At 48.7% G+C, this 24,857-nt stretch overlaps 1 protein-coding gene across 3 annotated transcripts in view; it reads right to left on the bottom strand.

Annotated features, from left to right (window-relative positions):
* Positions 1-24,857, bottom strand: part of LOC116948158 (opioid-binding protein/cell adhesion molecule homolog) — a 370,266-nt gene that overhangs the window by 176,436 nt on the left and 168,973 nt on the right. For all 3 annotated transcript variants that reach the window (XM_032964580.2, XM_032964578.2, XM_032964579.2), the window contains exon 3: positions 16,672-16,904. In XM_032964580.2, the coding sequence (XP_032820471.1) occupies positions 16,672-16,904 (233 nt within the window). The remainder of the gene's footprint in view (positions 1-16,671; positions 16,905-24,857) is intronic.

Raw genomic sequence — 24,857 nt, 5'->3', positions numbered from 1 at the left:
AAGGCTTCACGAACTACGTGGTCGAAATATGTTAAATAATGTGGGAGCCAGAGGACGTCCCTGTCGCACATCAAGGTGAACAGGGATTGGCTCCGACTCCCGGCCACGTAGTTTTATCCGGGCCCGCTCACCATCATGAAGGTCCTTAATGATCGTGAGCAGCGGGTCAGGGACACCGAAAGCACGAAAAACTACCCCGTGCCCAGGCCTACTGATGGTATCATAGGCCTTGACCAGGTCAAAAAAGCAGAGATGTAGGTCTTGTTGGAATTCCCTACACCTCTGCTGTAGCAGACGGACAGAAAATATGGCATCTGTGCAGGACCTCCATTTCCTGAAACCGCATTGGGGCTCCGCAAGCCTCTCCTCAGCGTGCCTGGCAAGGCGATGTTGAATAATCCTTGCCAGGACCTTTCCCGGCACACTGAGGAGTGAGATGCCCCTGTAGTTATTACAGTCTGTGTGGTCCCCCTTCTTAAAGAGGGGGGCCACCAGGGCATCCTTCCAATCCTGCGGAACCCGTCCAGTGGTCCAGACTGTTGTTATGATGTCATGTAGGGTAGTCTATGCACAAACGCCACCCTTCCTCAGAATTTTGCTTGGGAGATCATCTCTGCCCGGCGCTTTTCCTGTTCTCAGACTCTGGATTGCCTTCAGCATTTCCTCCACAGATGGAACCTCAGCCAGCCACTCACAGTGGGTGACTTCTTCTTCAAATATTTGAGACACCGCAGCCTCAGCAGGGTCATCCCCACTTTGTCGCACGATGTTTTCCAGGCTGAGGGGTTTCCCCTCCCCCAGGACGTCACAGAAATGCTCGTAAAAATCTGCAAACCTGTTCCTGGGGGTCAGAGATTGGATCACCGTTCTTTCCCCTAATGAGGGCAATAGGTGTGGCGCTACAGGTTACTTTTTTGAAGGAGTTAAATAGCGATTTGTGACCGCAGGCCATTGAGGCAGACTCCCATCTCCTCAGCAACCCGCGACCACCACCAATCCTTGCAGCGCCTCATGGCTCTCCGAACCTCCGAGCAAAGGTTGCAGTAGGCCTCCTCATTTTCTGACGTTGGATGCTGTAGACGATGAGAGTGGGCCTGTCGCTTTTTCTCAACCAGCCTGAACACCTCCTATGTCAACCAGGGTCTCTTGGGAGTTCTGGACCATGTACCCAAAGCAGCCATTGCAGCTGCATGAGCCACAGTCCTAAACCTCACCCATTTCCCCTCGACATCTGGAGGAGTGGGGGATGATGCCAACCCCAGCCGCAAGCGATGATGAAATTCTCGCATTCAATTTTCATCAGCTAGTTGAGACTAGGCCACTTTGGGTTTGAATGGGGTCCTGGGTGTATACCCACCACCAGAGTGGAAGAATGGCAGGTGCATCTTACAGATGACAAGTCGATGGTCAGTGGGCAGATCAGCACCATGGTAGATCCTGGTGTCAAGGACATGGGCCCGCATCCACAGTTCTATTACTATGTAGTCCAGCAGATGGTATTGCTTAGACCCGGCATCCATCCTTGATGGTGTGTGGATGCGCCGATGCCGGAACAGGATGTTTGTAATGACAAGCCCATGAGCTGCACAAAAATCTAGCAGCCTCCTACCGTTGTTATTGAGCTTATCTGGCCTATGCCTTCCAATCACTCCAGACCAGGTGCCAGCATCATGACCAACTCGGGCATTGAAGTCGCCCAACAAGATTACTCTATCCCGAGGGGCCACTTTAACTAGCACCTGTGACAGGAGGTCATAGAAGGCATCTGACTCATTGGCCTTGCCTGCATCCCTCTACGGATGCTCGTCTTCGGTGGGAGCATAAGTAACCACGACCACCACCCCTCGCCTCTGGTTGATGGCAAGGCGAGCCCAAAGTAGCCTGGGGCTTACCGCTTCCCACACCTCACCGCCAGGCTCCCACGCCCCCTTCATTCTTTTGTTCAAAAGAAGAGCCACTCACTGTTGTTTGGCAGTTTCCTGCCCCAAGCAGAGGACTGTCCCCCCCTCATGGCGGTGGAGCCAGAGCTGGTCCACCGGACCTCCTGAATACCACAGAGATCCAGGCAGTACCGGTCCAGCTCCCGACAGAGGAGTGGCAGCCTCTCCTCCGCAGTGAGCATTCGAACATTCCACGTGGCCACCCACAGTGGTTTTTTGTTGTTTCTGGAGGAGCCCCGAGGATAAGAATTCAGTCTCCTGGCTCCACCAAATGGGGTTTGGCCAGGAGACGTCTTAGACGCCTGTCCACCCGGGGCCTCATTAGATATTTTAGACTTGGTTTAGTGGAAATTCATTGAAGGTGGATAAGTTACCAGCCCCTAGAACCCGTATTGTGGTTAATGTAAACATGATTCTTTGTAAAAAGGTTTCAGTTTTGTTGCCAGAAAAAAGGGGATAAAACATATTATTATAGGTCGGGGGTTATTTTTGCCGGACTCTCACAGACACTCACACACACTCACACACACTCACACACTCACCCACACTCTCACACACTCACATACACACTCACCAACACTCACACACACTCTCACACACTCACCCACACTCTCACACAAACTCACACACTCACACACACTCTTACACACACACACAGCCCCTGCACAGAAAACAGATTAGTTCAGCAGCAGCAACAACAATAACAACAACAACACATTTCACTCGCTGCTCTCGTCACCCAATTAAAGGCAGCCACTTATCGCTGATTTGCATACTCGATGCACGCCTTAAGCAAGAGCGGTAATTTGAATGGTGGAGGGGGGGGGGAGAAAAATCCGCACTTGCAAATGTCGCGGATGATCGATGGCTTTTCTGTATCCGCCAAAAAAAACTTCAGGGCCACGTAAATCAACCGCACAGACTAAACAACAACAACAAAAAACACCCTCACACGGGGGAGGGGATGTCCTCACGCAGCGCATGAATGCTCCACAGCTCAGCTATGAAGCTCGTCTTTCACGTGTGCCCGGTGTTGTTCACGGGTACCCAGTTTTGTTCACGGGTGCTCGGTGTTGTTCACGTGTGCCCGGTGTTGTTCACGGGTACCCAGTTTTGTTCACGGGTGCTCGGTGTTGTTCACGTGTGCCCGGTGTTGTTCACGGGTACCCAGTTTTGTTCACGGGTGCTCGGTGTTGTTCACGTGTGCCCGGTGTTGTTCACGAGTGCCCAGTGTTGTTCACGGGTGTCCGGTGTTGTTCACGTGTGCCCGGTGTTGTTCACGAGTGCCCGGTGTTGTTCACGGGTGCCCGGTGTTGTTCACGTGTGCCCAGTGTTGTTCACGGGTGTCCGGTGTTGTTCACGTGTGCCCGGTGTTGTTCACGTGTGCCCGGTGTTGTTCACGGGTGCCCGGTATTGTTCACGAGTGCCCAGTGTTGTTCACGGGTGTCCGGTGTTGTTCACGGGTGCCCGGTGTTGTTCACGTGTACCCGGTGTTGTTCACGAGTGCCCGGCTCAGGTTGGGAGCGTGCATTCATTGACTCTGTGCTTCTTTCACATCGACAGGAAGTGATCGCGTCTTGCTACTCCAAACGAGGTCCCTGAGATCTTCGGAACGACCTCTCTTCTAAGTAGTCAGAGGTAGATGCTCATTGCCTGCAGTGGTGATTGGGCTTTAGTATTTAAGGCCCCCTTGAAAACTTATCTCTTTATACTGCCTGTAACACCCCCCCCCCGCCCCAATTTTGGCCGTTTACCCTGGTTCTAAGCGAGTGGGTGAGTAAATGAGTTGGTGAGTGGGTCGGTGATTGGACGAGCGAGTGAGTGGGTGAGCGAGTAGGTGACTGAGCGAGTGGGTGAGAGAGTGGGTGAGTGAGCAGCTGAGTGTGCGAGTCGGTGAGTAAGTGGGGGAGTTAATGTGTGTGTGAGTAGCTGAGTGAGTGGGTGAGTGAGTAGCTGAGTGAGCGAGTAGGTGAGCGGACGTGTGAGTGGATAAGTGAGTGGGTAAACTGGTCTTTAACCTTACCCCCCCCACCCAGTCTAGATATGGCTATTTACCCTGCAGGCTCTCTTGATTTCCTACTCTACATAGACGGGGGGGTGGGCACGTGGAATGCTGGGAGGGGCATGGAGGGGGGTATGGTGGGGGGGGGAGGGCAGGGGTTATAGGCCACGACAACTTCCGTAAACATGATCCAATATGAGCCCAAATAATCCTTGGAAGACCCAGCACCAGCGCGAATGGATAGGGCTATCTTGCAAATACGCGAACGCGTTTCGTCCCGAGAAAACCCCCCACAACTAACTGCTGAAGATTCAGGCGCGTTTGCTAAAGCGTTTGCGTGCGCCATGCTGTTTTCTTTCATTCCTTCCCTGGTTGGTACCGTGGACTCGATCAGACACGTCGTCTAATTTACATCGAGAAGGATTGGTGTGTCGTGGGCACCTCCTCCACCCGACACATGCGATGAGCACGTCGTGCTCGGGGTAAGTGCAGCCAGCTGACGGCTCCTCTCGCTGCGAAAGCCACGCTTTGCTTCGTTGGGGGGGGGGGGGGTTCAATCAGCTCTGGGGACCCCAAAATGCAGGGCATTAATTTTAATTTGGAGGGGGGGTGAGGTTCGGGGAGGGGGGTAGGAGCCGCTTAATGAATGCTGCCTTTCAACATTTGCATCTGGTTTGTTGTAGCAGCCGGTTACAAAAATATGTTGCGTCTTGAAAAGATGAATCGTGTCTATGGGACCTTTTTTTTTGGGCCAGGATGTAAAGTATGACAAGAATATGAAGAGGCTTCAGCCTTCACGGCTATAAAACAGGAGGTGTTACGACGTTCAAACACCAAATGGATACCTTTCGTGAGGACTCAAGTCTGCGCACTGACTACGCACGCGCATTTGTGGTCAAAAGCACGTCAAAAAACAAGCGTGCTCTGATAACATGTTATTTGGTGTTTGAAAATCGCCCAGGCTATTTGGCACCAATGCGTATCCGCCGCGCATCTTCAGAGCGTGACGTGGACTGGGGGAACCCATGGAGCCAAATCGCTCTTCTTCCAGAAGCGCGAGTTTTCAAATGTGAACGGAAAAAAAACTGGAGAGCCCAGGGAGAAAAAGTCCTCACTGACCACGGGGAGAGGGAGACACGCAGCCAACTCCAAATATACAGCAGCAGCAGCAGCAAACTCCAAATATACAGCAGCAGCAAACTCCAAATATACAGCAGCAGCAGCAAACTCCAAATATACAGCAGCAGCAGCAAACTCCACATATACAGCAGCAGCAAACTCCAAATATACAGCAGCAGCAGCAAACTCCAAATATACAGCAGCAGCAAACTCCAAATATACAGCAGCAGCAAACTCCAAATATACAGCAGCAGCAGCAGCAAACTCCACATATACAGCAGCAGCAAACTCCAAATATACAGCAGCAGCAGCAAACTCCAAATATACAGCAGCAGCAGCAAACTCCAAATATACAGCAGCAGCAAACTCCAAATATACAGCAGCAGCAGGCATCGCCAGGGTCGGGATCGAGCCCACGACCTCCTGCACACCAGGCGAGGTAGTTAACATCTCCTAGCCACCGTGATGATGATGATGAGAGAGGAAATGAACTCCAAGTATGCAGCAGGCGTCACGGTGGGGTGGAGGAGGGTGGTGGGGGTGGAACAAGTGGAGTGTGGTGGGAGGGGTGAAGGGAATGGAGACTTGTAGCGAGTAACGTAGACTAGGGGGGGGGGGGCACACAGGTGAGACCCCCCCACCTCCACCCCCGCCTGCCCCTTCTCCCTCAAGGGTCTCATCTCGGGTGCGCTAATTAGCTGGGGGGGGGGGATATAATCTCGCCCACCCCCCCCCCCACCGAGGGGCTGTGTGAGTGTTGGTGTTTAATTTGTGCGGGGAAAACTCGCATCGGTCACGAGTCGCTCAGAGATGCCAATTAAGGGCAAAGGGGTTTTAACAATTAGCCTTTAGGGGCGTTTGTATTGTACGTCTCGTTTGTATTGTTATGTCTCCTTTCTATTGTTCTGTCTCCTTTCCATTGTTCTGTCTCGTTTGCATTGTTGCCTCGTTTGTATTGTTCGGTCTCGTTTGTATTGTTCTGTCTCGTTTGTATTGTTCGGTCTCGTTTGTATTGTTCTGTCTCCTTTGTATTGTTCTGTCTCGTTTGTATTGTTCTGTCTCGTTTGTATTGTTCTGTCTCGTTTGTATTGTTCTGTCTCGTTTCTATTGTTCTGTCTCGTTTGTATTGTTCTGTCTCTTTTGTATTGTTCTGTCTCGTTTGTATTATTCTGTCTCGTTTCTACTGTTCTGTCTCGTTTGTATTGTTCTGTCTCGTTTCTATTGTTCTGTCTCGTTTGTATTGTTCGGTCTCGTTTCTATTGTTCTGTCTCGTTTCTATTGTTCTGTCTCGTTTGTATTGTTCGGTCTCGTTTGTATTGTTCTGTCTCCTTTGTATTATTCTGTCTCGTTTCTACTGTTCTGTCTCGTTTGTATTGTTCTGTCTCGTTTGTATTGTTCTGTCTCATTTATATTGTTCTGTCTCGTTTGTATTGTTCTGTCTCTTTTGTATTGTTCTGTCTCGTTTGTATTGTTCTGTCTCGTTTGTATTGTTCTGTCTCGTTTGTATTGTTCTGTCTCGTTTGTATTGTTCTGTCTCGTTTGTATTGTTCTGTCTCGTTTGTATTGTTCTGTCTCATTTCTATTGTCCTGTCTCATTTCTATTGTTCTGTCTCGTTTGTATTGTTATGTCTAGTTTGTATTGTTCTGTCTCGTTTCTATTGTTCTGTCTCGTTTGTATTGTTCTGTCTCGTTTGTATTGTTCTGTCTCGTTTCTATTGTTCTGTCTCGTTTGTATTGTTCTGTCTCCTTTCTATTGTTCTGTCTCGCTCGTTCCACGATCACAAAGCTTTGCACACCATTTGCTTCAACAGAAAACCATCGATTTTCCACGCGGATGCTTCTATGCTCGTTTCGCGAGAGAGGGAATCGAATTGAATCGAATTGAATCGCTTCGAATGGCTCCAGGCCGAATGACGGCGATCATCGGCGAAGGGTTTGAGCATCGGAGAGCGACAGCGATCGTAACAACAACATCGGCGCGGCATCTCAACATCGCACTTCCGTGAGCGATCTCGAACACAGTGGTCATGCGAGGAGATTAGTACTGATTACGACAATTGCATTGCGCGTGCAAATGACGCTGCTACAAATAACACAGCGATCATGAATATTAATGCGAAAAAATATAACTCACCTCCAAGAGATGGGGAAGATATTTGTGTGAAGGGACGGGGTGGGGTTAGGGCGGAGCGGTTGTGAGTGAGTGTGTGAGTGAGTGTGTGTGAGTGAGTGAATGAGAGTATGTGAGTGTGTGTGAGTGAGTGAATGAGAGTGTGTGAGTGTGTGAGTGAGTGTGTGTGTGAGAGTGTGTGAGTGAGTGTGTGAGTGAGTGTGTGTGTGAGAGTGTGTGAGTGAGTGTGTGAGTGAGTGTGTGTGTGAGAGTGTGTGTGTGTGAGAGTGTGTGAGTGAGTGTGTGAGTGAGTGTGTGTGAGTGTGTGAGTGAGTGTGTGAGTGAGTGTGTGAGAGAGTGTGAGTGAGTGTGTGTGTGTGAGTCAGTGAGTGAGTGTGTGAGTGTGTGAGTAAGTGTGTGAGAGTGTATGTGTGTGTGAGTGTGTGTGTGAGTGTGTGAGTGTGTGTGAGAGTGTGTGAGTGTGTGTGAGAGAGTGTGTGGCTGTGTGTGTGTGAGAGAGTGTGTGAGAGAGTGTGTGAGTGTGTGTGAGTGTGTGTGTGAGTGTGTGTGAGTGTGTGTGAGAGAGTGTGTGGCTGTGTGTGTGAGTGTGTGTGAGAGAGTGTGTGAGTGTGTGTGTGACGTGTGGGTGTGTGTGAGAGAGTGTGTGGCTGTGTGTGTGTGTGAGTGTGTGTGTGAGAGTGTGTGTGAGTGTGTGTGAGTGAGTGTGTGAGAGAGTGTGTGTGAGTGTGTGTGAGAGAGTGTGTGGCTGTGTGTGTGTGAGTGTGTGTGTGAGAGTGTGTGTGATAGTGTGTGAGTGAGTGTGTGTGAGTGTGTGTGAGTGTGTGTGTGAGTGTGTGTGAGAGTGTGAGTGAGTGTGTGTGTGTGAGTGAGAGTGTGTGAGTGTGTGAGTAAGTGTGTGAGAGTGTATGTGTGTGTGAGTGTGTGTGTGAGTGTGTGTGAGTGTGTGAGTGTGTGTGAGAGTGTGTGAGTGTGTGTGGTGCGATGTGTAAACATCGCCACTGGGGAGACAAAGGCGGTCGGGCGTGGTGCTGGTCACCCACCCCTTCGTGTGCCGTGCCTCCCTTCAAAGGCACTCGCTAACAGCACTTGCCCCAACAGCCTGATGAAGCCTATCCGGGGGATCTTTGTCTTTGTGACTATCCGAGTGTGGAGCATCATCAGTCAGCCTCGCATGGTTGCCTGCTACTGCTGCTGTTGTTGCTGCTGCTGCTGCTGCACATAACTCATCTATAATACATGACTTTAAATATTTATTGTCTGGTCGGGGAAAATAACCTCGCAGTTTTCAATTACTGACAGTTTAACGGACCGGCCCATACCTCCACGGCTCGAGTGGAGCGCTGATCAAAGTTTAGGTAAAACAAAAATTTTCTCGTTTTTCGTTGTTTGTGCCAAATTCCCGAGTTCATAGTTGTTTTGCTATCCTTTTGTTGTTGTTGTGATTATTGTCTCACCGGCGTGGCGTTATGTTTTTATTTAATTTTGCAAACAAGGTTAAATTGTGAGACGTGATTTATGTGAGCGGAGGAGGGCCCGTGTTCGTCACGCGTGTTACGGTGGCAGGGGAGTCTGGGGTGTTTGCGTGGGGTGTGCGTGGGGTGTGCGTGTGTGCTACTGTGCATAAGTGGGGAGCGGTGGGTGTAGCGGTTAGCGCGCTGGGCTACGGACCCGGCGACCCGAGTTCGATTCCCGCTCACGGCCAACACCGGTGACGATTATCTGTACCGGTCCTGGGCCTGCCCTAGGTCGACTCAGCCTCAAATTAGTACTTGGTGCGACGTTTAAACATCGCCACTGGGGAGACAAAGGCGGTCCGGCGTGGTGCTGGCCACCCACCGCCTCGTGTGCCGTACCGGCTTTCATAGATTACTGCTCGCTAACAGCACTTGTAATTCAAAAGTATGTTCATGCAATAGGGGGGCATCTTTATCTTGTGTTTATATGTATATGAGTGCTGTATATATGTATAAATGCATGCATGTATATGTATGTATCTGTAAGTATCTGTATGTATCTATATGTACGTGTGTGTGTGTATAACTGTATGTGTGTGTATATGTATATGTGTGTGAATGCTGTGTTGCCAAAACAGGCGTTTGAATGCTTGGGTGAGTGTGGTGAGTGTGGTGAGTGTGGGGGGTGAGGGTTCTGTGTGTGTGTGGGGGGAGTGGGGGGAGTGGGGGGAGTGGGGGGGGGGGTGGGTTCGGAGGGTGGGGGGGGGTGCGTGGTGGTGGGGGGGGGGTAGAGGATCGACCAATCTCGGGTGCCCGATGCTAGTACACAAGGCATGGTGGGATTCAACAACACATGCCTGCGAAGATGCATTCTCCATCTCCGGTTCTTACCCCTCCGCTAAAGTGTCCCGCTACTTATTGGCAGTGCTCGGTGAACACACGACCCCCCACCTCACCTCCCTGCTGACCCACTTAATCTGACCACACACGCCGCTCCTGCCCAATACATAAAAACATTTCAATAAGTATTTCAATAAGTGTATCAGCAGGCAGCTTTTTGCGTCGTAGCTAGTGGGGGAAGGCCGCCCGTGTCCGCCACCTGGGGCTGTCCCACGTTCATTTGAATGCCTCGTTGATGATAACAATAAAAATGATGATGATGACAATCTCAATAATCAGCAGCATCATCATATATTCATACGTGTCAACCCCTTACCGGTGCCCTACCTTGTTACAGACCAATTCAGACCTCAGGGGTCATCCCGTGCCCCTTATAAATCTCAACGCTCATCCTACAAAGGCCCATCACAAGGGAGAAACACAAACACAGGGACAGCGTTTTTTTTTACTTTGCCACTTTCAAAACGGCCGTACGCCGTATGGACCCCAAAACTCAATAACACCGTATGGGTTGACTGCTATGTACATCACAACGCGCTAGCTGCTGCTGTTGTTGTCTTGTGCTGATTTCTGTTCGGTGACTTTCTGCTCCGATGTTGTTTTTTTTATTTACACCGCTTGTTTTTGTCATCATTTCGGCATTCCCCAGGGGGTTTAATCAGCAACCCCCTGGGAACCAGGACCACGTGTCCCCAGGGGTTTCTCTTACAATGCCCGCCTCTGGTTAAAGAACACAAGTTCGTGATCCGTTGCCATGATCTCAATGCGCACGATCGCCAAGTGTTGCCCGAGACAATCAGAAAGCAAGAGGCTGGGCCCCCACGGGAAAATTGGTTCACGTTATAACGTGTGTCCATGCTATAACGCGTGTTCTCACTATAACGTGTGTTCTCGCTATAACGTGTGTTCTCACTATAACACGTGTTCTCACTATAACGTGTGTCCATGCTATAACGCGTGTTCTCACTATAACACGTGTTCTCACTATAACGTGTGTTCTCGCTATAACGTGTGTTCTCACTATAACACGTGTTCTCACTATAACGTGTGTCCATGCTATAACGCGTGTTCTCGCTATAACGCGTGTTCTCGCTATAACGTGTGTTCTCACTATAACGTGTGTTCTCACTATAACACGTGTTCTCGCTATAACACGTGTTCTCGCTATAACACGTGTTCTCGCTATAACACGTGTTCTCACTATAACGTGTGTTCTCACTATAACGCGTGTTCTAGCTATAACACGTGTTCTCACTATAACGTGTGTTCTCGCTATAACACGTGTTCTCACTATAACGTGTGTTCTCGCTATAACGTGTGTTCTCGCTATAACGCGTGTTCTCGCTATAACGCATGTTCTCGCTATAACGTGTGTTCTTGCTATAACGTGTGTTCTCACTATAACGTGTGTTCTCGCTATAACGTGTGTTCTCACTATAACGCGTGTTCTCGCTATAACACGTGTTCTCACTATAACGCGTGTTCTCGCTATAACACGTGTTCTCACTATAACGTGTGTTCTCACTATAACGTGTGTTCTCACTATAACGTGTGTTCTCGCTATAACACGTGTTCTCACTATAACACGTGTTCTCACTATAACACGTGTTCTCGCTATAACGTGTGTTCTCGCTATAACACGTGTTCTCGCTATAACACGTGTTCTCACTATAACGTGTGTTCTCACTATAACGTGTGTTCTCGCTATAACACGTGTTCTCACTATAACACGTGTTCTCACTATAACACGTGTTCTCACTATAACGTGTTCTCACTATAACACGTGTTCTCACTATAACGTGTTCTCACTATAACGCGTGTTCTCACTATAACGTGTGTTCTCACTATAACATGTGTTCTCACTATAACGTGTGTTCTCACTACAACGTGTGTTCTCACTATAACACGTGTTCTCACTATAACACGTGTTCTCACTATAACGTGTTCTCACTATAACGCGTGTTCTCACTATAACGTGTGTTCTCACTATAACGTGTGTTCTCACTATAACGTGTGTTCTCACTACAACGTGTGTTCTCACTATAACACGTGTTCTCACTATAACACGTGTTCTCACTATAACACGTGTTCTCACTATAACGCGTGTTCTCGCTATAACACGTGTTCTCGCTATAACGCGTGTTCTCGCTATAACACGTGTTCTCGCTATAACGTGTGTTCATGCTATAACGTGTGTTCTCACTATAACGTGTGTTCTCACTATAACGTGTGTTCTCACTATAACGTGTGTTCTCACTATAACGTGTGTTCTCACTATAACACGTGTTCTCGCTATAACGTGTGTTCTCACTATAACACGTGTTCTCACTATAACACGTGTTCATGCTATAACACGTGTTCTCACTATAACGTGTGTTCTCACTATAACGTGTGTTCTCACTATAACGTGTGTTCTCACTATAACACGTGTTCTTGCTATAACGTGTGTTCATGCTATAACGTGTGTTCTCGCTATAACGCGTGTTCTCGCTATAACACGTGTTCTCACTATAACACGTGTTCATGCTATAACGTGTGTTCTCACTATAACGTGTGTTCTCACTATAACACGTGTTCTCGCTATAACGTGTGTTCTCACTATGACACGTGTTCTCACTATAACACGTGTTCATGCTATAACACGTGTTCTCACTATAACGTGTGTTCTCACTATAACGTGTGTTCTCACTATAACACGTGTTCTCACTATAACACGTGTTCTCGCTATTACACGTGTTCTCACTATAACGTGTGTTCTCGCTATAACGTGTGTTCATGCTATAACACGTGTTCTCGCTATATCGTGTGTTCTCGCTATAACGTGTGTTCTCACTATAACGTGTGTTCTCGCTATAACACGTGTTCTCGCTATAACACGTGTTCATGCTATAACACGTGTTCTCACTATAACGTGTGTTCTCACTATAACGTGTGTTCATGCTATAACACGTGTTCTCACTATAACGCGTGTTCTCGCTATAACGTGTGTTCATGCTATAACACGTGTTCTCACTATAACACGTGTTCTCACTATAACACGTGTTCTCGCTATAACACGTGTTCTCGCTATAACGCGTGTTCTCGCTATAACGTGTGTTCTCACTATAACACGTGTTCTCACTATAACGTGTGTTCTCACTATATCGTGTGTTCTCGCTATAACACGTGTTCTCACTATAACACGTGTTCTCACTATAACGTGTGTTCTCACTATAACACGTGTTCTCACTATAACGTGTGTTCTCACTATATCGTGTGTTCTCGCTATAACGTGTGTTCTCGCTATAACGTGTGTTCATGCTATAACGTGTGTTCTCGCTATAACACGTGTTCTCACAATAACACGTGTTCTCGCTATAACACGTGTTCATGCTTTAACGCGTGTTCTCGCTATAACACGTGTTCTCGCTATAACGTGTGTTCTCGCTATAACACGTGTTCTCGCTATAACGTGTGTTCTCGCTATAACGTGTGTTCATGCTATAACGCGTGTTCTCGCTATAACACGTGTTCTCACTATAACACGGGATCTCACTATAACACGTGTTCTCGCTATAACGTGTGTTCTCGCTATAACACGTGTTCTCGCTATAATGCCTGTTCTCGCTATACCGCGTGTTCTCACTATAACGCCTGTTCTCGCGATAACACGTGTTCTCGCTATAACGCGTGTTCTCACTATAACACGTGTTCATGCTATAACGCGTGTTCTCGCTATAACGTGTGTTCTCGCTATAGCGTGTGTTCTCACTATAACACGTGTTCTCGCTATAACACGTGTTCTCACTATAATGTGTGTTCTCGCTATAACACGTGTTCTCACTATAACGTGTGTTCTCGCTATAACACGTGTTCTCACTATAACACGTGTTCTCACTATAACACGTGTTCTCACTATAGCGTGTGTTCTCACTATAACGCCTGTTCTCGCTATAACACGTGTTCTCACTATAACGCGTGTTCTCGCTATAACACGTGTTCTCACTATAACGCCTGTTCTCGCTATAACACGTGTTCTCGCTATAACACGTGTTCTCACTATAACACGTGTTCATGCTATAACGCGTGTTCTCGCTATAACACGTGTTCTCACTATTACACGTGTTCTCGCTATAACACGTGTTCTCGCTATAACACGTGTTCTCGCTATAACGTGTGTTCATGCTATAACGCGTGTTCTCGCTATACTGCGTGTTCTCGCTATAACGTCTGTTCTCGCTATAACGTGTGTTCTCACTATAACGTGTGTTCTCGCTATAACACGTGTTCTCACTATAACACGTGTTCTCGCTATAACACGTGTTCTCACTATAACGCGTGTTCACGCTATAACGCGTGTTCTCGTCCATGCAGTTCTTTTAGACTCGGGAACGCTTTTCGCACAAACGCAAAATGCAGAATATGCCCCCCGCTATAACGTGGAACGTGCCCCCTGTATTAACACGGAACGTGCTACGTTATAACACAGAACGCGCCCCCGTTATAGCGTGGAACACGCACCGTTATAATGCGGAGTGACACCATCACTCGGATGCCGTAACGGCGGGCTCGCTTTGAATCATCGCTTATATATTTTCTTCTCATCACCGAAGCTTCAAACTCGCGTAGGGACAACCCCGGAGCAAAGCAGCCTAACCACGGGTCTACGAGCCAAGATGCTGCCGTGCGTTTTTCACGTGAAATAGTTCCGTCAACTTAACCGCCATCCCTAAATAGAACCCCCTCGTTGCGGTAACCATTTGGGGGGCTACTTTTTTTTACTGAGTTATTTCCGCTCCACGGTTAATCAGCCCCTGTGTGTGGTCAAGCGAACTATTGCTACTCAAGCTGCCAACCACTCTTTGTTTAGCCTACACCTTAGCCCCTAAACCCCGGATAGGGACGATCCAAAAGCACTTTCTTTTTGGTGGGGGGGGGGTTGGGTCCCAAACAAAAAAACGTCAAAATAAAAAAAGATGTGACCACATTCTCGGGGTTATTTTTTCTCTCTCCTCCCTTTCAGCTCTTTCTGTTTTTTTTTTCGAGTTTTCGTTTCGGAGACGATGCAAATTTTCCATGAATGCACCTTACCCAGGCATGTGAGCCCATTGAAAAGAAGGAAAGAAGAAATAAATAAGGCAACAATTATCCCTGCCAATTCGAGTTTGAATTTTTGGGCGAGCACTAACACGGCGGGCGGTGTCATCACAACTCGATGGGACGTTCCACCACCACCGACGACAGCCAAAAGGAATGGGAATGGAGTCCACGTCACCCCCCCTCGATTCGTGCGGTCAGCGGAGAGGCACTTTCCAACAATGTTTGGCAGGAAATTAAAATCGCCCCCCCCCCCGGTCACTTGTAAAGTATTTATTTTAACAAGTAAAAAAAGGATTTTAAAAAATGACAAAAAATGAAGGAAACAAAAAAATCGACACATAGAGAGAGAGAGGCTGTGAGATAGAAAGAGAGGCTGAGAGATAGAGAGAGGGGGGCTGAAAGTGAGGGATAGAGACTGAGATAGAGAATGAGAGAGAGACTGAGATAGAGGCTGAGAGAGAGACTGAGAGATAGAGAGAGAGACTGAGAGAGAGACTGAGATAGAGAATGAGAGAGAGACTGAGAGATAGAGAGAGAAAGACTGAGAGATAGAGAGAGAGGCTGAGAGATAGAGAGAGGGGGGCTGAAAGTGAGGGATAAAGACTGAGAGAGAGACTGAGATAGAGAATGAGAGAGACTGAGAGAGAGGCTGAGAGAGTGACTGAGAGATAGAGAGCTATAGACTGAGAGATAGAGAGAGGGGGGCTGAAAGTGAGGGATAGAGACTGAGAGAGAGGCTGAGAGAGAGGCTGAGAGAGAGAGACTGAGAGATAGAGAGAGAGACTGAGAGATAGAGAGAGAGACTGAGAGATAGAGAGAGAGGCTGAGAGAGAGAGACTGAGAGATAGAGAGAGAGAGACTGAGAGATAGAGAGAGAGACTGAGAGATAGACAGAGAGACTGAGAGAGAGAGAGAGAGACTGAGAGATAGACAGAGAGACTGAGAGATAGACAGAGAGACTGAGAGATAGAGAGAGAGACTGAGAGATAGAGAGAGAGGGGCTGAAGTGAAAGATAGAGGCTGAGAGAGAGGCTGAGAGAGAGACTGAGAGATCGAGAAAGAGACACTGAGAGATAGAGACTGAGATAGAGACTGAGATAGAGAATGAAAGAGAGACTGAGAGATAGAGAAAGAGAGACTGAGAGATAGAGAGGTAGAGACTGAGATAGAGACTGAGATATAGAATGAAAGAGAGACTGAGAGATAGAGAGATAGAGACTGAGGGAGAGGCTGAGAGAGAGACTGAGTGATAGAGAAAGAGAGACTGAGAGATAGAGAGAGAGACTGAGAGATAGAGAGAGAGACTGAGAGATAGAGAGAGAGGCTGAGAGATAGAGAGAGGGGGGCTGAAAGTGAGAGATAGAGACTGAGATAGAGAATGAGAGAGAGACTGAGAGATAGAGAGAAAGACTGAGAGATAGAGAGAGGGGGGCTGAAGTGAAAGATAGAGACTGAGGGAGAGGCTGAGAGAGAGACTGAGAGATAGAGAAAGAGAGACTGAGAGATAGAGAGATAGAGACTGAGATAGAGACTGAGATAGAGAATGAGAGATAGAGAAAGAGAGACTGAGAGATAGAGAGGTAGAGACTGAGGGAGAGGCTGAGAGAGAGACTGAGAGATAGAGAGAGGGGGGCTGAAAGTGAGAGATAGAGAGAGGGGGGCTGAAAGTGAGAGATAGAGACTGAGAGAGAGGCTGGGAGTGAGCGAGTGAGAGAGATGATGAACGATCCTCAGGCGCTATTGACCGTCTTCTGCCAAATTTTGGCGGAAATTGCCCGTCCACCAACACACGAATCAGGCCCCTAACACCTCTCACTTGGAAACTCCCACCTTGACAAAAAAAAAAAACTCCCCCACCCATCCTACACCATAATTTTCGTAATGCTTTCCCGAATTTTTTGTTTCCGTGTGGGCGAGGGCGGGGGTTGAATAGACGTCGACTTCCTAAATAAAGATGTTATTTTCCAAAAAAATTGAATTCACAAATTGACAGGACATTGATTGATTGATTTGATTGATAAAGCCCAGACCGGGTTGAGAGCATACCTTGTACTATCACATGCACCTGAGATGTCTTAGGGTGGTTTTGGGTCTGAATAGAGCACGTGTAAGGGCCCTCGTCGTGCGCCGTCACGCCGGCGATCCGCACGCTGTACTCGCTGGGCGTGTGCGACGCCAGCGACACGCGGCGGTCCAGCGTCCAGCGGTCGCCGCCCGCGTACAGGATGCTCGAGCGGTTGAGCCAGGCGACGCGAGTCACCCGCCCGTCGATCTGACACCTGCGGGGCAGGGAGGGGGAGATGCGGGGCGGGGGGGAGAGTGGACAAAATGTGTGAGCTCGAGGCCGGAGCAATGTTACGCCACGTGGGGTGGTTACTCGCCCGGCGATCTGACACCTGGGGTAGTGCCAAGGGTAGGAATGTGAGCTCGAGGTTAGAGGAATGCCACCGTGGGGTGGTGAGATCTGCCCAGTCCATCTGACACTGGCGGTAGAGCCATGGGTAGGAATGTGAGCTCGAGGTTAGAGGAATGCCACGTGGGGTGGTCAGATCTGCCCAGTCCATCTGACACTGGCGGTAGAGCCATGGGTAGGAATGTGAGCTCAAGGCTATAGGAATGCCACGTGGGGTGGTGAGATCTGCCCAGTCCATCTGACACCTGGGGTAGTGCCAAGGGTAGGAATGTGAGCTCGAGGTTAGAGGAATGCCACGTGGGGTGGTGAGATCTGCCCAGTCCATCTGACACCGGCGGTAGAGCCATTGGTAGGAATGTGAGCTCAAGGCTGGAGGAATGCCACGTGGGGTGATGAGATCTGCCCAGTCCATCTGACACTGGCGGTAGAGCCATGGGTAGGAATGTGAGCTCAAGGCTATAGGAATGCCACGTGGGGTGGTGAGATCTGCCCAGTCTATCTGACACTGGCGGTAGAGCCATGGGTAGGAATGTGAGCTCAAGGCTGGAGGAATGCCACGTGGGGTGGTCAGATCTGCCCAGTCCATCTGACACCTGGGGTAGTGCCAAGGGTAGGAATGTGAGCTCGAGGTTAGAGGAATGCCACGTGGGGTGGTGAGATCTGCCCAGTCCATCTGACACCGGCGGTAGAGCCAAGGGTAGGAATGTGAGCTCGAGGCTATAGGAATGCCACGTGGGGTGGTGAGATCTGCCCAGTCCATCTGACACTGGCGGTAGAGCCATGGGTAGGAATGTGAGCTCAAGGCTGGAGCAATGCACACAGTTGGGGAAGGGAGGCGAGGGGGGGGGGGCGATACAGATACATATTTACGGAAAACGCACGTATCTAATATGTGTGTGTGTGTGCGTGTGTGGGCAGCGGTGGTGTAGTGGTTAGAGTCACGAACAAGAAATTCGATCCGCGCTCACGGCCACCAGCACCGGTGACGATTGTCTGAACCGGTCCTGGGCCTCCCCTAGGTTGACTCAGCCTCCTCAAACGAATACCTGGCGCGGTGTGTAAACATCGCCATTGGGAAGACAAAGGCGGCCGGGTGTCGTGCTGGCCGTCCACCCCCTCGTATGCCTTGCTGGCCGTCATAGGTGCTCGTTAACAGCACTTTGCCCAAAACGTTTGCTTAGGCTACACGGGGGATCTTTGTCTTTGGAGCGGTAGTGTAGCGGTTTGAGTCACGAACTCGGCGACCCGAATTCGATTCCCGCTGACGGCCAACAGCGGTGACGATCCTGGGCCTCCTCTAGGTCTACTCAGCTGCAAATAAGTTATCTGGTGCGATGTGTAAAGATCGCCACCCACGCGTGCCATGCCAGCCTCATATCGATACTCGCTGGCATCACTTGCCCCAACAGTCTGTTAAATGCTAGACGGGGGATCTTTGTTATTTAGAAATGTGTCTATGTATGTGTGTGTGTTCGTATGCTGTACGTGTTATGTAAGACTGTGTTATATGTGTGTATGCGTCGGTGTGTTATATAATGCGTGTCTGTGTTATATAAAATAAATTTACCCAGTATAGCCTTAACACACATCTGGGGCCAGTGCTGTTAGCGAGCACCTATGAATGCCGGCACGGCACACGAGGGGGTGGGTGGCCAGCACCACGCGCGACCGCCTTTGTCTCCCCCACACACCGCACGTACACGCACGTGGTGAAACTCCCCACCGGACTCGCCCCGACTCTCTCCATCCCTCACTCCCGCACTCTCCCATCGCCTCTTTCCCTTGCTGCTCCCCCTCCGAACTCTCCATCCCCTCTCCCTCCCCCCGAATCCTCCACCCCCACTTCCTCCCCGATCCCCAACCCTGCATCCGTCTGTGAGTAGAAGTGGCCTTCGCTCCTCCACGAACGCCTCACGTCACCCGTTATTGCCGTGTCGACGCCACTCTCGTCTGTGCGAAGGTTCATCGCATCGGTGATAACCCAGGTCTCCATCCCTCCCTCCCTCGCTCTCCCCTCGCTCTCACACAAACGAGAGATTTATGCTCGGTCTCTTTAGCTCGCCGTCGGCTTTTAAAAGCAATCAGAAACGTGAACTCACTCACTCACTCATCGTGAACTCACTCATTCATCGTGAACTCACTGATCGTGAACTCACTCACTCACTCATCGTGAACTCACTCACTCACTCATCGTGAATTCACTCACTCATCGTGCACTCATTCACTCACTCATCGTGAACTCACTCACTCACTCATCGTGAACTCACTCACTCATCGTGAACTCACTCACTCACTCATCGTGAACTCACTCACTCATCGTGAACTCACTCACTCACTCATCGTGAACTCACTCACTCACTCATCGTGAACTCACTCATTCATCGTGAACTCACTCACTCACTCATCGTGAACTCACTCACTCACTCATCGTGAACTCACTCACTCACTCATCGTGAATTCACTCACTCATCGTGCACTCATTCACTCACTCATCGTGAACTCACTCACTCACTCATCGTGAACTCACTCACTCATCGTGAACTCATTCACTCACTCATCGTGAACCCACTCACTCACTCATCGTGAACTCACTCACTCATCGTGAACTCATTCACTCACTCATCTTGAACTCACTCACTCATATTGAACTCACTCATCGTGAACTCACTCATCGTGAACTCACTCACTCATCGTGAACCCACTCACTCACTCATCGTGAACTCACTCACTCATCGTGAACTCACTCACTCATCGTGAACTCACTCACTCATTGTGAACACACTCACTCACTCATCGTGAACTCACTCACTCATCGTGAACTCACTCACTCACTCATCGTGAACTCACTCATCGTGAACTCACTCACTCATCTTGAACTCACTCACTCACTCATCGTGAACTCACTCACTCACTCATCGTGAACTCACTCACTCACTCATCGTGAACTCACTCATCGTGAACTCACTCACTCATCTTGAACTCACTCACTCACTCATCGTGAACTCACTCACTCATCGTGAACTCATTCACTCACTCATCGTGAACTCACTCACTCACTCATCGTGAACTCACTCACTCATCGTGAACTCACTCACTCATCGTGAACTCACTCACTCACACATCGTGAACTCACTCACTCATCGTGAACTCATTCACTCACTCATCGTGAACTCACTCACTCATCGTGAACTCACTCATTCATCGTGAACTCACTCACTCATCGTGAACTCACTCACTCATCGTGAACTCACTCATCGTGAACTCACTCACTCATCGTGAACTCACTCACTCATCGTGAACTCACTCACTCATCGTGAACTCACTCACTCATCGTGAACTCACTCACTCATCGTGAACTCACTCATCGTGAACTCACTCACTCATCGTGAACTCACTCACTCATCTTGAACTCACTCACTCACACATCGTGAACTCACTCACTCATCGTGAACTCATTCGCTCACTCATCGTGAACTCACTCACTCATCGTGAACTCACTCACTCATCGTGAACTCACTCACTCATCGTGAACTCACTCACTCATCGTGAACTCACTCATCGTGAACTCACTCACTCATCGTGAACTCACTCATTCACTCATCGTGAACTCACTCACTCACTCATCGTGAACTCACTCACTCATCGTGAACTCACTCATCGTGAACTCACTCATCGTGAACTTACTCACTCATCGTGAACTCACTCACTCATCTTGAACTCACTCACTCACACATCGTGAACTCACTCACTCATCGTGAACTCATTCACTCACTCATCGTGAACTCACTCACTCATCGTGAACTCACTAACTCATCGTGAACTCACTCACTCATCGTGAACTCACTCACTCATCGTGAACTCACTCACTCATCGTGAACTCACTCATCGTGAACTCACTCACTCATCGTGAACTCACTCATCGTGAACTCACTCACTCATCGTGAACTCACTCATTCACTCATCGTGAACTCACTCACTCACTCATCGTGAACTCACTCACTCATCGTGAACTCACTCATCGTGAACTCACTCACTCATCGTGAACTCACTCACTCATCTTGAACTCACTCACTCACTCATCGTGAACTCACTCACTCATCGTGAACTCATTCACTCACTCATCGTGAACTCACTCACTCATCGTGAACTCACTCACTCATCGTGAACTCACTCACTCATCGTGAACTCACTCACTCATCGTGAACTCACTCATCGTGAACTCACTCACTCATCGTGAACTCACTCATCGTGAACTCACTCATCGTGAACTCACTCACTCATCGTGAACTCACTCACTCACTCATCGTGAACTCACTCACTCATCGTGAACTCATTCACTCACTCATCTTGAACTCACTCACTCATATTGAACTCACTCATCGTGAACTCACTCATCGTGAACTCATTCACTCACTCATTGTGAACTCACTCACTCATCGTGAACTCACTCATCATGAACTCACTCACTCATCGTGAACTCACTCATCATGAACTCACTCACTCATCGTGAACTCACTCATCGTGAACTCACTCATCGTGAACTCACTCATCGTGAACTCACTCACTCATCGTGAACTCACTCATCGTGAACTCACTCATCGTGAACTTACTCACTCATCGTGAACTCACTCACTCATCTTGAACTCACTCACTCACACATCGTGAACTCACTCACTCATCGTGAACTCATTCACTCACTCATCGTGAACTCACTCACTCATCGTGAACTCACTAACTCATCGTGAACTCACTCACTCATCGTGAACTCACTCACTCATCGTGAACTCACTCACTCATCGTGAACTCACTCATCGTGAACTCACTCACTCATCGTGAACTCACTCATCGTGAACTCACTCACTCATCGTGAACTCACTCATTCACTCATCGTGAACTCACTCACTCACTCATCGTGAACTCACTCACTCATCGTGAACTCACTCATCGTGAACTCACTCACTCATCGTGAACTCACTCACTCATCTTGAACTCACTCACTCACTCATCGTGAACTCACTCACTCATCGTGAACTCATTCACTCACTCATCGTGAACTCACTCACTCATCGTGAACTCACTCACTCATCGTGAACTCACTCACTCATCGTGAACTCACTCACTCATCGTGAACTCACTCATCGTGAACTCACTCACTCATCGTGAACTCACTCATCGTGAACTCACTCATCGTGAACTCACTCACTCATCGTGAACTCACTCACTCACTCATCGTGAACTCACTCACTCATCGTGAACTCATTCACTCACTCATCTTGAACTCACTCACTCATATTGAACTCACTCATCGTGAACTCACTCATCGTGAACTCATTCACTCACTCATTGTGAACTCACTCACTCATCGTGAACTCACTCATCATGAACTCACTCACTCATCGTGAACTCACTCATCATGAACTCACTCACTCATCGTGAACTCACTCATCGTGAACTCACTCATCGTGAACTCACTCATCGTGAACTCACTCACTCATCGTGAACTCACTCATCGTGAACTCACTCATCGTGAACTCACCCACACGCAGTGCCGGATGAAGCTAACGTGGGGCCTGTAGCGTAAGTTATAAAGGGGCCCTAAATTAAAAAAAAACATAAATATTAAAACAGACAAATGTTTTAACTTGCAAAGTAAAGTAATTGTATTTTTTCAATTGCTATACAGCCAGATAATGCCATAAATCGCTAACCCTTAACACCCGGTCGTTCATAAAAGTTGAAGGCGGTATAGTACTATAGTAATAGAGTCACTGAACCGGAATTGATAGCTTGAAAGCATTTCGCGCGGGGCCCTTGAAAGTGCGGGGCCCCTAGCATATGTAGTAGTAGCTACTACATAAGTAGTAGTAGCTACTACATAAGTAGTAGTAGTACTACATAAGTAGTATTAGCTACTACATAAGTAGTAGTAGCTACTACATAAGTAGTAGTAGTACTACATAAGTAGTATTAGCTACTACATAAGTAGTAGTAGTACTACATAAGTAGTAGTAGCTACTACATAAGTAGTAGTAGCTACTACATAAGTAGTAGTAGTACTACATAAGTAGTAGTAGCTACTACATAAGTAGTAGTAGTACTACATAAGTAGTAGTAGCTACTACATAAGTAGTAGTAGCTACTACATAAGTAGTAGTAGCTACTACATAAGTAGTAGTAGCTACTACAAAAGTAGTAGTAGCTACTACATAAGTAGTAGTAGCTACTACATAAGTAGTAGTAGTACTACATAAGTAGTACTACAAAAGTAGTAGCTACTACATATGCTACTACATATGTAGTAGCTACTATACTACTACAAATGTAGCTACTACATATGTAGTAGCTACTACTACAAATGTAGTAGCTACTACTACAAATGTAGTAGCTACTACTACAAATGTAGTAGTACCTACTACATATGTAGTAGCTACATTTGTAGTAGTAGCTACTACATATGTAGTAGCTACTTTTGCTCCTAGGATCATCCGGCACTGCCCACACCGCAAAACAATCCACCATCTCACACTCGCCCGCTCGATCGCCCGCCCGCCTGCCTGTCCGCCCGCTCACCCATTCACTAACTCTTCCTGCAAATTGGACTCATCGCTCGGTCTCTGGAGCTCCCGTTTGGCCTTGGCAGGAAAGTCTCAAACTAGGTACTCAAACTGGCTCGCTCACTCACCAACTCAACCATTTACCCACTCGCTCCCCATACATCGTTCACATAGGATACAATACGTACAACAAAGACAATGATCCCCCGTATAGCCTTAACAGACTTTTGGGGCAAGTGCTGTGAGCGACCACCTATGGAGGCCGGCACGGCACACGATGGGGTGGGTGGCCAGCACCACGCCCGGCCGCCTTTGTCTCCCCAGTGGCGATGATTACACACCGAACCAGGCACTCATTTGTGGCTGAGTGTATCTAGGAGAGGCCCAGTACCGGTTCAGATAATCGTCAACGGTGTCGGCCGTGAGCGGAAATCGAACTCGGGTCGCCGAGTTCATTAGCGCAGCGTAGCGCTAACCGCTACACCACCGCTCCAACCACACAGGACGAAGGCAAAGATCCCCCGTGTAGCCTTAACAGACTGTCGGGGCAAGTGCTGTGAGCGAGCGCCCTATGAAGGCCACGTGCACACGAAGACACCACTACACGTGCCCCTTCGAGCACGCGACGGAGACATTATCGGTGGGGACAGACCCAGGCGGTCTATCAATGGGGGGGGGGGGGGTAAAGGGGGGGGGCTTGTGGGGGAGCGGTAGTGTAGCGGGTAGCACGAGGCACCACGAACCCTGGGACCCCAGTTCGATTCCCGCTCGCGGCCAACGCCGGTGACGATTATAATCCCAGTAACGATTATAATCGTCACTGGAGAGGCTTACGGAGAGAAAGAGAGAAATTAAACAGGTGGCCAATTGTACGATTGTGTAATCGCTTTAATTATCTGAAGCGGTCCTGGGCGTCCCCTAGGTCGACTCGGCCTCAAATGAGTACCTGGTGCCATAGCTGTCAACCCATAGGGTTTTACGCCGGTATTCTTCTACAGGGCAATTGAGTCTTCAGTTGCAGATGGCGTACAGCCGTTGTCAATACGGGGCAAGAGATGTGTTGTTCTATTTGTTTGTGTTTCTCCCTTGCGATGGGACTTTGCGGGATGAACGCTGAGGTGTATAAGGGGCACGGGGTGACCAATGAGCTCTGAATTGGTCTTCGTGTGCCGTTCCGGCCTTCATCGATGCTCGCTTACAGCACTTGCCCCGACGGCCTGTTACAGGCTGCACGGCGGAAACTTCGCTGCTTTTTTGGGGGGTGG

This window comes from Petromyzon marinus, chromosome 32 (assembly GCF_048934315.1).
Source record: "Petromyzon marinus isolate PM22_M1 ecotype Great Lakes invasive population chromosome 32, UKy_Petmar_22M1.pri1.0, whole genome shotgun sequence".
Classification (NCBI taxonomy): Eukaryota; Metazoa; Chordata; class Hyperoartia; order Petromyzontiformes; family Petromyzontidae; genus Petromyzon; species Petromyzon marinus.
The sequence above is the reverse complement of the archived record's forward strand: the minus strand, read 5'-3'. Positions and strand labels throughout refer to the sequence as shown.